Source organism: Cajanus cajan, chromosome 6, assembly GCF_000230855.2.
Source record: "Cajanus cajan strain Asha chromosome 6, NIPB_CcT2T_4, whole genome shotgun sequence".
Taxonomy (NCBI): Eukaryota; Viridiplantae; Streptophyta; class Magnoliopsida; order Fabales; family Fabaceae; genus Cajanus; species Cajanus cajan.
In genome coordinates this window covers 20,358,669-20,372,336 of record NC_138522.1, presented here as the reverse complement: position 1 = coordinate 20,372,336, position 13,668 = coordinate 20,358,669, and the positions used below count along the sequence as shown (strand labels likewise).

Below are 13,668 nucleotides of genomic sequence, written 5' to 3'. Positions count from 1 at the left end.
CTTGGAGTCGGCCCTCCCCGATCGTTGATCGCATCATAATATGTTTTGTGACCAGGGAAGTCCAAGCATATAGCTCACAGAAGAGCTTATACTCAGCCTCGACAGACATACCCTCTAAATATTGCAGGCTGCCACTCGAAGTGAGGTCCAACATTTCCAAGTTCTCGGTTTGGATGGAGGGCACCAAGAAATTTGAGCCAGCAACCACAGTCGGAACGGTGAAGGCACCACAGCCCGACTACTCCAGGGTCTGCTGCTTCATATGATTCAAAGATGAACCCAAGTGGTCTCTCTCGGCGGTGGGCTCGGCCGTCCTCACCCGACTCGACGTAACCTTCTTCTTTTTGGGGTCAGCCAGTGGCACCAAGGCATCGGTTGGCTTTTCCCAAGGAATTTTCAAAGCAGATCGAGTAGGGGGACCTTCCCACTAGCCTTGGCAGCTCGGGCCTGGTTGGCCAACATTTCGGTGACGTCTAGGTCATTTTCGGCACCAGCCATAAATCTTACAACAAAATAAATTTTAACATCAATTTAAAACACTACAACATAACCGAAGTAAGGAAACATACCTAGCAATGTTAACTCAAAATTGGAAGTCTCAAAGATATCCAATAGGCCTCGGATAGGCAACTCTTTCGGTAGTTTGTCAAGGAGAGCTATAATCTCTTGATCCTCGACAGGGAGCTTGGATGAGGACTTAGCTTCGAAATGCGTCGGGTTCCTCGTCCAGTAGAATGGGAACAGACTAGTCCCTTCTCAGTCAAAAAAGCAGTTGGTCATGTCTGAACCCCAACGTATCTTAAAGAAGCCGCTCTTAAAACCCTTATACGAAGACGTGAACGCCCTCAAGAAGCCACGCTTCAGCACGTGAGCCAGCGAAACCCACTTTGTTGGTTTGCTCGGCCGACAGATGTAATAGTAAAGGAAGGAGAGAGGTCGGGGAGTGACGTCCAGGCAAAGGCATAGGTTCCAGAAGGCTTGCATCGCAGCCCAGGCATTCGGGTGTAGCTAGGTCGGCACAATGTTCAATACCCAGAGCACCCCATCTGGAAGTCGTCAAAAGGTAGCTTTACGCCTAAATCCAGAAACCAACACATATAGGCGTAGAAGAAATCTTTCTCCCCGGACCCTCAATCTAAGAACATGAAGTCGGTATCGGCCCCCTCGTTGTGGCACGCCTCGGCGATCAAGGGCAGCTCTCCTTCCTCGCTTCCGAAGCACTTCTCTAGCTCCACAAACTTTTTTAACAAACCTTGGTCCGAGAAGGATGAGAAATAGATACCGACCTTGCCATCAACCCACTCATACCCGGGCATCTCAACTGTTCTGTAGTCAATCTTTACCCGAGTACTAGCTCGACCCGCGACCTCCTCATTCGCCCCGTCATCCCGCCTTGCATCCTCATCAACCACCCCAACTTTCTCAGCCAAATCCTCTCCGCGTGCCGAGGAGGGGCCAACACCCACATCTAGGCAGATGGAAACTACCATAGGCGGGGATAACATCTCCACGACCTCGTCCCCGCTATCTTTTCGGTTAGAAAAATTAGAAGGGAACACTACCTCACACTGCAGGGGTGGTAGCCTTGAAAGCTCAGTTGAGCTCGCCCCCCTATTTCCTGACGAAGACACCGACGCGTTGGAAGACGTCCAACTCCTAGCCGAGGAATATCCGCTCTCCATTTGACACGATAATTCAAAAATGCAAATTCTCACCTTGCTCGGTAATCTCGAATGTTCTTGCTAGCTAACAATTCTCGAAGATTTTACAGCATGTAAATTTCCAAATGCCCATCACCTATTTATAGGCAAGGTGAAACGAGGAGGTGAAAAGACGTTCCGAATCCACAACCGTTGGATTTTGAATATCCAACGGTCCAGATCTGACGACCGTCAGATTCTTAACTGCCATCCCAAGAACGACCAGGCACCCCAAGTCCAGCGTGGCATAGGCTAGCCCAGCCCGCTGAGACCTCGGCAAAACCCCCTACCCCTCACGCGCCTAGCAAGCATGGAAATCGGTCTGGCCCGACTTTTTAACTCGGCCACTGCCCCTAAAACTAACATAGCCCTGTCGAAGCCTCATGCAAGTACACGAAGGGTAAGCTTCACATTCATCGTGTAATTATCCTACCCGACTTTTTGAGTCGACAAGGATTCCTATGCCCAGCGACACCACCACATTCGTGGTCGGTCACACCTCGTCAAGCACATCTTTTGGCGGCTGGTCAATATAATGCAGGTACGGGGAATCGGCACACGCAAACACAGACACGTTATCGCCTTCGTCCCTCTAGTCCTCGACGCTGCGGGGTTTGTATACCGGAGGGTAACCGACCAAACTGAACATGCAACTTCGCCGATCCGATTGACAACGTTGAGCATGACCGCTCAGGTCATCTCGGCTAGGCTGTGATATTGGCCGAATCGGTCAGTTGGGTCCGAACACACGACGATACAAAGCTAAGCCAAGCAATTAAGGAGAGATTAATTTACTTAATGTACCGTTTTAGCCCCTAATTTCCCGGGGCCCAGTCCCTAATCGCGGCCCAACAACAACCACTATAAATAGGCCCCCAACGAGGTACGTAACTAACTTGAACTACCACATTTATTACACCGATCACTTACTTGAGCGTCGGAGTATCTTTTACAGGCACCCTCCCCTACTCGGATTACTTAGATCCAAGCGACGAGACTGAAGATCGAAGACCAAGATAACGATAACTCAGAGATAAAAGTAAAGTGCGTATCCTGATACAGGAACAGATTATATATCAAAGTAAAGAAATTTATTAGTATAAATAAATATGAAGAAAATCACCCCCTCCTCCATCACGTGCAAGCAGGTTATATCAAAGTAAAGAAATTTATTAGTATAAATAAATATGAAGAAAATCACCCCCCTCCTCCATCATGTGCAAGAAGGTTAAAAAGATTAGAAGATGGTTAGGGTTAGCTCTGTGAGGATTTTGAAAAGGAGTGCGTCTGAGAGCAACACCAAAAAGTGAAAACCAAATAAGGTGAAGTGGAATTCGTACATGATGGCATGGTAGAGTATTTACTGATTTTAATGCTCTTATTAAGGATATGGAGATCCATGAAGATGAACAATATAAGGAGAATGATGCGTTTGAAGTAGATGCTAAATTGGAACCATGTCCTACTATTCCTATATCACATAAGGAAATTGAAGAATAGTGTACATCGTGGAGAAACTCTCTTGTTACCAACGTTTTGAGGAAACGAGTTACGTATAAAATGATTAATAGCCAAGTTCAAAGGGAGGTTGGGCAAAGAAGTGGGTTGTTTGTATTGTTGATATGTCACCAGATTTCTTTCATGTACAATTTGCATTGGAGAAGAACTACAAACATGCTCTCTTCGAAAGCCTTCACATGATTGCCTATCACTATATAGTAGTACGATGGTGGAGGCCTTTTTTCACCATTATTACTAAGCAAGTTCATACGTTGGAACTATGTTGAAAAGTGGCAAACTAATGTCTATTATGTGACATTTTTTTACTCCAAAACGTTTAATATGAAATTGTCTTCTATATATGAATTTAAATAAAAGAAAACACTTTAACACACATGATAAAAAGGTTTTGATGACATCATGCACAAGGATCAAGTCCTAAAGAAATCAAGAAGAATGAGTTAAGTTTGAAAGAAGAAAGTTCAAACTCTAATTGAGCTTTGAGTTATCTTAGTAACTTACTTTCTCTTCTTTGTGTATATTTTTATTGTAAATATTTCTTTTACTTTTGATCATATATTTTGGGTCAAGTATAAGATTTTTGTCCTTGTATTGATCTTATTTTGAGGGTGTAATTAGTAGTTATGAGGAGATATAACTAGCTAAAGTCATATAGGACTTATTGAGCTTGGATGGACCAAGATTTTATTTGGGTCTTGACTTGGACATCTAAACTACTTGAAGTATTCTTTGAATTGTCTCTTTAAGAAATCTATATTTTCAAGTATTCTTTTCATACAAAGATTCTACAAGTTTCAATATCAAATATTCTTTTACATTCAAGTCTCTCCAAAATCAAACAAGTATTCTTTTTCAAACAAGTTTCTTTAGGCTCAAACCTAATAACTTAGAGTTACCAAGGTTTAAAATGTTGTTTTATTTTCATGTCAAGATGTGATACAACAAATTAAGTACAAAGGCTTTTTACATAAAGAAATAATGTAATTTTTTTATAATGATTAATCTTTTTTTCTTTTTTAACTTCAAGCTTACTTTTAATATAACTTTGATGAAGATGATTGTTGCAAGTTCTTGCTTGAGCTTAAGCTTCTCTCTCATGACTTACTTCATTTATCTTCATGATTTGATTATAGGAGATAAGTGTCTGTTGGTATAATAAATACTTGTATTAAATGCTTTCACTAAATTTTCATTTCTTATTTGATTAAGGAAGTTGTTTATCACTTTTTGGCATCGAGTGGGTAGTGCATATGTGTCAGGACATTGTAGTGGTAAAACAACTTTTGAATACAACATTTTGTGTTTGCAAGGATCTGCTTGTCCTTTTCTGATGCAAAACATGTCTTTCTTTCCTTTTTGTAGAGTTTGGTATCGAGGAAATATTTTTAAATTCAATTTGTTAAGGAAACATTCAATCCTAGTCAATTTCTTGTTTAGAGATCGTAAATGATAAAGATTTAATACATATGTTTTTATATGACTAAGGGGTCATCTTAGTCAATAGCAAAATCATCTTAATGTAACTTTTGTCTTATATAAGGATTCGTCTTATTAACAGATTGCATCTTGGAAGGTTTGTCTTAGTCATTTTGAAAATTCTACACGGTTGATGAAAAACTTCTTTGTTTGTTAATAACAAAAAAAATCGAAGGGATCTTAGATTGTAGTTTAACCTGACAAAAACTAAAAAAGCGATATATTACAATGAGCAAAAATATGCTTAAGTTTATATAGTTTTACTAAGCGCAAGATTATTTGGTATGAGAGCTCAACTAATAATCTTGAATTTGACTCCTAAGTATTTAGTTATACTAAATACTCTAAGACTAACAAGTCTAAATGAAAATAAACTCAATTCTCTTAAGTAAGATCTCTCTCAGGTTTAACTCTTGTATATTACAATGTTTAAGTAGGTTTTTTTGATGAAAATATTAAATATTAAGTAGGAGAATTTCTTAAAAGTAAATATATAATAACGAAAGTTATAAATATTTATTATTCAACTTTATATAATTTTAAAAGTGTAATATAGTATACCAAATGTTGATAGCATAACTATGATTTATTCTAATATTTCTTAATTAATCACACAGTTCAATCAATGAATTGGATATAGAATCATAATCGAAAGTATCACTTGATATATATATTGGGAAATGCTAATATATTCTCACCTATCTTTTAGTTAGAGTATGTTAGTAATCGACACCAAAATTTTAGGATAAAAAAATTACTCATTTCTTTTGATTTGGTTAATTTGTATAAAGGATATTATAGTAATTTAATTTAATTTTTTTAAAAAAAATATTTTCTCTCTCTTATTAACTTCATTCTCCAACTCATTTCTTTTTTTCTATTAATTAACTTTTTATTTGTTCAGAGAGAGAATGGAGACATCATGACTCATGAAAGATGAGAGAGAAATGAGTTAAAAAAAATTTAATAGGAGAGAGATAAATGAGTTAAAAAAGGAATTTAATAGGATAGATAAATGAATTGGAGAATGAAGTTAATAAGAGAGAAAAAATATTTTATTTTTCTTTTAAAATTAAATTAAACTATTATAATATTTTTTGTTCAAATTAACCAAATCAAAATAAATGAGTGATTTTTTTATCCTAAAATTTTGGTATAAATTGCTAATAAGTGGGAGTATATTAACATTATTTATATATATATATATATATATATATATATATATATATGGTTAAGATTGTGGTGATTAGGATTCTTTCTTATCGAACCTAGGGAATGGTCAACATGCACGAATTGATATTTGATGCCGGTATGGATTTGACTAATCTGTCTATGTCAGCAATTGGTGGACCCCGGGAAGGATGGTCAGAGGAGTTCAAAAACCCCATCTATGGAGTATATTCCATCATAAAAGTAGGCATGCTATTTCTACTATTCCTTCCTTTTTCACGTGAGATCATACTTCCATTTCTGAATTCGAATCCAAAAATTTAAAATATTCTTATATTAGAAATTAATATTTTAAAAAAAATATTCATCTTTTGCTGTAAAAAAAATTCCTTTGTTAAGCTGTTCGAAAATGTTTATCATTAAATAGATGTTTTAGAAAAATTAAAAGTAGATTACATCATATTTTTTTAAAAAATATATATATAAAATAAAGTTGTTTTTAATAATACTTAAATTGTAGGTTTAATTGAGTTATTAGTTGGGCTTATAATATATGTGGAAAGTATATTTATTAAATAAAATAAAGATAGACAATAGGTTATCGAGTTATCCTTGAGTTTGGATTTTAGAAGTCCAACCCAAAGTCTAGTTTACTTGTAGAGAGAAGAAGAATAGTTATTTCATATATCAATTTTCTAATGTTCTAGGAGAATTTGCAGAGGAAATCTAAGAGGAGAAACCCAATGAGTGCATAGAGTAGCTCTAGGCTATAAAGATCATGATCCTTAAGCCTCTTTAAGTTTATTACTATGTTGTGTTTGATGAGGTTATTAATAAAATGGGATTATTATTACTATTTGTCTACGTATGATGATGATTTTTGTGGTTTATGATATTGAGGTGTTCTCTACCATGTGTTTATGATGATGATATCTATGTCAGACACAAAATATACCTTGCTAGACATGATAATGACAAATTCAAGATTTGATCTTTTTAAATGTTGTAGTCTTGGATATTAGAATTCTAATAGTGTTGAAAAAAAGAAGGTTTAGAACTCAAGATATAATTAAATTAGTAAGTGAAGGTAAAATATTTTGTCAAGTGGATTAGGGTTAAATTAGTTTGTAGGACAAGCTAGCTAATCAAGCCTACTACCTTTTTCAAGCTCTACGTGATGTGTTGGTAAGCCAACCAAGCCTACTACCTTTTTCCCTGATACATAGCTTCCCTTGTAAAGATAAACATCAACTTCTTATTTGAGGGGTAGCTTGAGCATTAGGTCATATTCTTCTATTGTGGGAACCAAGTCCATGTGAGGTAGTTCAAAGCATCTAAGATCCGAGTTCTGAAATTAGGCTAGAGCGCTTAGTATTGGGGTTTCCATTGAGATCAATAGAAAATCAAGAATCTTGCCATTTTTTTTTCAAAACTTAAGTGAACTTCCTTGGTCATCTTTTGATAGATTTCACTCACTCCTTGGAGATCATTTTTCAACACAGTAATCCTGATACTCTTGTTTAGTCATATTTATTACTAGTATGATTTTGAATTTCTTTCATATTGAATACTTATAAAACATTTCCTTCTTGAAAAGAAAAGAGAAAAAAAATGAGATAAAGACTTAATTATATGAAAAACATGCAGCTTAATATGTACTAATGTACATGTATGCATGATTTTCCACCATTCTTTTTATATTTTTTTTATGAATTTCATTTAGAGCGAAGAGGGAAACCTAAGTACTAATAATGATGTAAATTCATGATGTATGGGTATGAAAAAGAAAAGTAAATAGTAGTAAACTCCTCAAGTGACCTATTATGGTGAATCTAAGGTATGAAATGTCTACGGTCACAACCCTACTAGGGGAGGTTCTTAAGTCCACATATTAGTGCTCGGTTTCATGGGTGGATATAGACTCTTAAAGATTTATTAGTCCCCATGCCGCCCTTATCATATAGATAAAGACTTAGCACACAAATCAATCACAAGTAAGGAATATACCCTCTCAATATGATTAACTCATGCTACTAGTAACAACCTGAGCAATAACTTGATGAATTGTCAGGTGAGAATTTAGCCCCTTAGTAACAAACATCAAGCCACCTTCTACTCCTAGGCTCGCACAAGCTCGAGTTCAGAGCCCAAAGTGTGTGTGAGGTACAAGTTTTAGTGGAGTGAGTGGGAGAAGCATACAAACCGATAATCCTACCTATAATTACCAAATCTCCACAAATAATAAGTCAAGAAAATATATACAAATAATTAAATAAATAAAATTCTAACCTAAGCTTAAGCCCAACAAAGTATATGCACGAAAAAATAATAATAATAAATTAGGGTAAAAATTAATATTTATGAGGTTATAATTTTGTACAATTAGTTTGATAAGACTTGACTCTCAAAGTCCTTAGTGGAGTCGCCATCCATCACAATCAAGATTAAGACAGTAATGACGCAAAAATATATTTTTATGAAGCTGCCACTAATATTTTATTTTAAGGGAAAGCATTGGAAAGCCCTCTTAAAACAATAATATTTAAAATCAAAATTGAGTTCAGAAGTCAATTACATGTAGGAAAGGTATTAGCACACTACGACACCTGTAAAAAAAATAGTATCTTTAATTAATTGCAAAAATATTACATAACTTTATAAAATATTTATTTATTTTATTAACAACGGGGCTTAAAAGCCTAAAATACAAAAACTAATATCCACGAGGGACAAGAACTGTAGACATATTAGAAAGTAAAAGAAAATGTGCCCAACTTGGGAGGGAGAACTAAAACTATGCACTCCTTCAGGAAGGGAGAATCCTAGCTTGACAAACCCATCAACAACTTGATTGGCCTCTCAGAGGACATGAGAGCATTCAATCTCATGGAATCTGTGACACCCATCTACCCCATAATAAATAAGTAACAACAATAAGAATAATTCAATAAATATAACATCAAGAAGGGTCCACATATTTTAATAAAAACTCATAGGTTCACAAGTCTTGAAATAAATAAAAATAATAATAATAATAATAAAGTTTTACTCTTAAAAGAAAATTATCAAGGTCTCTAAAGAAAATGAAAGGAATCCAGAATTTACAAATATAAGGTGAATATAAAACTCTTAAAAATAAGTCTCCTCAAACGACAAATAACAATTCATAACTAAAGCATCCTAAATTCACGCCCCAATGTCACATCCTATCAGAGCAGAACCCTTTCCCTTTAGAACTCAACACTATGAGTGCCTTCATCTTCACCTAAAAGAAAACCACATAAAAACAGGACGGTGAGAGATAGATAACATCATATATGAACATAGAGCTACCCAATTCCCACCCCACGCCGTGCACCAAAATATCATCATTAAATGTAAACAACAAATACATCTCAATTAATTACCAAACATCATTTTTTTTCAATCATACAAGCTTTCATACACATACTCACTATATGCTCATACACATCTCCTCTCCTAAGAGTCTCAACTTGGCACTCCGCACAATGGGCGTACCTCATCAATTCCCTTAGTTGTTGCCAATGCGGGCATACCGTTCTCACACCCTCCCAGGGCCGGTATGTTGCACGGTTAAACACCCAGCGGCCCGTGCAAAGGCAATCCACCCACCGTTAAACCCTCTGTGGCCAGTGAGCTGCGCAGTTAAACACCCAACGGCCCACGCATGGAATGCCTCCCGTCATGGTCCCCCCTCTCTCAACCCCTCTCTGGGCCCAGGGTCCAATGCAATATAGCCACGTCTGGCTTCTCAAGCACCACATGCAACTCATAAGTCTCATGCAACTCATGCATCCCACGTAACTCATAATTAATGCATCTCCATTATATAACATCATCACATGTCAATAACAATCCATGCAATATCATCCTCACATGCTAGGTACCTATCATTAAGTTATCAACATCATAGATCACAAATTTCACATAATTCTTCACACACATCACAATATCTATGACATTCAGTTAATAATTTAACCATAACTCGAGATATACATATCCTTTCTAAGTGATCCCAACTCCATTAGAATCCTAACATCAATATCTACAATTTTCATGAAGAACAAAAATCCTAATAAAGTCGTTTAGGTTACCATTCAGGGCTCACAAAAATTGATGTTGTGGTTCGCACACAGATTGGAAGGCTCAAATTGCAACTCACATAACTTGATCAAATATTAATATTTTTACACGATTCTTGTGTCTAAATGGTAGCTCCAGATGTCTAGTTTCTAACAAAACAAACGGCCCTCGATTTGGATAACTACACAGAAAGATACCGCAAAATTATAAACGTATGTCGGGGTCCCGACGCCCGACACCCAAAACTGGCGCTGAGCGCCCAAATCTCTGCCCAGACTCCCCTCTGTGAAATTAAACCTGCGTTTTACGAGTTCCAACAAGGTTTTTACCAATTTTCACTACTTCTACACCCCGTTGGTTCAGTTTAACTCCATTTATATTCTTCATACGTTCCAAATCAATCCATACACATCTCAAGCCTCAAAAATTGGTTTCCATTGGTTTTACAAAAAAAAAATCTAAACTCTTCTTAACACATAAAATTCAAGTCATCAAATTTAAGGATAAAGAATTAACAAGAAAGCCCCAATGGAATTCAAAGACAATTCAAGAAATAAGTTCTTCCAAATGAATTAAGAATTTAGAACATCGATTGCACAGATAATCGTTCAAAATTTTAAATAGAGTTCCTAGAGGGACTTAGGGATTGCCCTCACTACCCGAACACCCCTATATTCACATATGAAGAAACTCATCCCCCCGTACCTTAAGGATGGTGAACGAAGGCCAACAGAAGAACGACGGAGCAATCTGAACACTTTACGCCTTCCTTCAAGAATTTTCTCCTCTCCCCTCTTCCTTCAAGCGTCTGACGTTAAAATGAATATTAGGTAACTGACTACCCCCAAAACCCCTCTAATAATTCCGACTGGGCTAGGCCCATACTCACCCGCCCATCCCCCTCTATTTAATTAAAATGGTAAATAAATAATTAAAAAAAAATAAAACAGTTTCAACTTCTATAATTATTTAAAATACTAATTTATTTTCTGCTCTCTAGAATATAAATATAAATAACTACTAGACTCAAGTTTCTCTCGTAAATATAATTATTATTATTTAGAATCTACTGCAATTTTATAAAATTACTAAATAAAATGATATAAATTATTTTCATAAAAATAGTAATTAATTAAAATTTAATTAATTAAAAATTTAGGATGTTACAACTCTCCCCTCCTAAAAGAAAATTTGTCCTCGAATTTACCTGAAGCAAACAATTCCGGGTAAGAATCCTTCATCTTCTCCTCAAGTTCCCAAGTAGCATTTTCCGGCGTTGCTCCACCCCAGATCACCTTAACCAAAGGAATTTCCTTACCTCGAAGTTGTTTCACCATTCGATCCTCAACTCTCACCGGTATGGTTTCTACTGTCAAGTTTTCCTTAACTTCAAGATGATCCGACTCAATCACATGCGAAGGATCATGGATGTATTTTCGAAGTTGAGAAACATGGAATACATTATGAAGATTTGACAAATGTGGAGGTAAAGCGATTTGATAAGCCACTGTACCGACTCTCTTAAGAATTTGATACGGACCGATGAAACGAGGTGTAAGCTTTTTAGACTTCAATGCTCTACCAACCCCAGTCCACGGAGTGACTTTCAGGAATACATGATCTCCTTCTTTGAATTCTAAGTCCTTCCTCCTCTTATCAGCATAACTCTTTTGTCTACCCTGGGCTGTTCTCATTCTATCTTGAATTAACTTAACCTTCTCTGTGGTTTGTTGTACTACCTCCGGTCCTAAAACAAGATTATCTCCCGGCTCACACCAACACAAAGGTGTTCTACACCTCCTACCATATAGTGCTTCATAAGGTGCCATGCCTATGCTAGAATGAAAACTATTATTATATGTAAACTCTATCAAAGGTAAGAAGCTATCCCAACTACCCCCTTGATCTAACACGCAGGCTCTAAGTAAATCCTCTAATGACTGTATAGTTCTCTCAGTCTGACCGTCGGTTTGTGGGTGATAAGCTGAACTAAGTCTAAGCTGAGTCCCCAATGCTTGTTGCAAACTCTCCCAAAATCTAGAAGTAAACCTAGGGTCTCTATCTGAAACTATGCTAGATGGTACACCATGCTATCTCACAATTTCACTAATGTAAAGCTTAGCAAGTTTCTCTAGGGAATACTTAATATTAATAGGTAAGAAATGTGCACACTTGGTCAATCTATCTACAATCACCCAAATAGAATCGTGCCCTCCAACAGTCCTAGGCAAAGCAACTACAAAGTCCATGGAAATGCTATCCCACTTCCACTCTGGTATACTCAAGGGTTGAAGTAATCCTGAAGGTTTTTGGTGTTCTACCTTAGCCTTCTGGCATACTAGGCAAGCACTCGCAAACTCCTCTATGTCTCTCTTCATTCTAGGCCACCAAAACATCTTCTTCAAGTCTTGATACATTTTGGTTGAACCTGGATGGAAACTAAGTTTGCTTTTATGCCCCTCTTCAAGTATCAAACGCCTAAGGGTAGCCTCACTAGGTACACACACACGGTCACCAAATCTTACTACTCCATCGCTACCCAATACAAACTCTCCTCCACTACCTCCTTCTATCGCCTCTCGCCTAGCCACTAAGAATGAATCCTCTAACTGAGCATCTCTAATCTCCTTCAACATGTCATTACTTACACGAATCATGCCTAATCTTATGCTACTAGAGGTAGTCTCACAAGCTAAACTTAGATCCCTAAACTGAGCTAGAAGGTCCATCTCTCTAATCATCAAGGAAGATATGTGAAGTGATTTTCTGCTTAAAGCGTCCGCTACGACATTTGCCTTACCTGGGTGATAACTCAACTCAAAATCATAGTCCTTCAAGAACTCAAGCCATCTCCTTTGTCTCATATTTAACTCTTTCTGATCGAACAGATACTTAAGGCTCTTATGGTCGCTAAAAACCTCGAATTTAGAACCATACAAATAGTGTCTCCAAATCTTTAAAACAAATACTACAGCTGCCAATTCAAGATCATAGGTAGGGTAATTTCTCTCATGGATTTTCAACTGCCTAGAAGCATAAGCTACTACCTTTCCCTCTTGCATCAACACTCCACCTAGCCCCATCTTAGAAGCATCACAATATACTACAAAAGGTTTATTAAGGTAAGGCAAAACTAGAACTGGTGCACTAGTCAATTTTTCCTTAAGGGTTTGGAAACTAGTCTCACACCTACTATTCCATACAAAGGGAACTCCCTTTCTAGTCAATTCAGTCAAAGGCAATGCTATCTTAGAAAACCCCTCTATAAACCTCCTATAATACCCAGCTAGTCCAAGGAAACTTCTAATCTCGCTCACAGATTTAGGGGATTCCCACTTAAGCACAGCTTCTACCTTAGAAGGATCTACACCGATCCCCCCCTTTGAAATCACATGACCTAAGAAACTCACCTTTTCTAACCAGAAATCACACTTAGACAATTTAGCATACAACTGTTTCTCTCTTAAAATCTCAAGTACTACCTTTAAGTGCTCTTCATGCTCCTCTTTAGTTTTGGAATAAATGAGTATATCATCTATAAAGACAACTACAAATTTATCCAAGTACGGATGAAAAATTCTGTTCATATAATCCATAAAAATTGCAGGAGCATTAGTCACACCAAAAGGCATTACAAGGTATTCATAATGTCCATATCTAGTCCTAAATGCAGTTTTGGGTATGTCCTCCTCTTTCA

At 36.8% G+C, this 13,668-nt stretch overlaps 1 protein-coding gene across 1 annotated transcript; it reads right to left on the bottom strand.

The window, feature by feature from the left end:
• Nucleotides 1–8,689: 8,689 nt before the first annotated feature.
• LOC145958600 (uncharacterized) lies at nucleotides 8,690–11,665 on the bottom strand. Its single transcript, XM_083076103.1, has 2 exons — nucleotides 11,179–11,665; nucleotides 8,690–8,760 (listed from the first exon to the last, which is right to left on the bottom strand). Exons 1-2 carry the CDS (start codon nucleotides 11,663–11,665, stop codon nucleotides 8,690–8,692), a joined length of 558 nt encoding a protein of 185 aa, XP_082932229.1.
• Nucleotides 11,666–13,668: the final 2,003 nt, after the last annotated feature.

Bases quoted from the DNA above. Each gene is read 5' to 3' on its own strand.
- LOC145958600 (XM_083076103.1), bottom strand. From the start codon at position 11,665: ATGAGAACAGCCCAGGGTAGACAAAAGAGTTATGCTGATAAGAGGAGG. The intron at 8,761-11,178 runs GTAAATTCGAGG...TGGGTGTCACAG, and splicing joins CCCGGAATTGTTTGCTTCAG to ATTCCATGAGATTGAATGCT.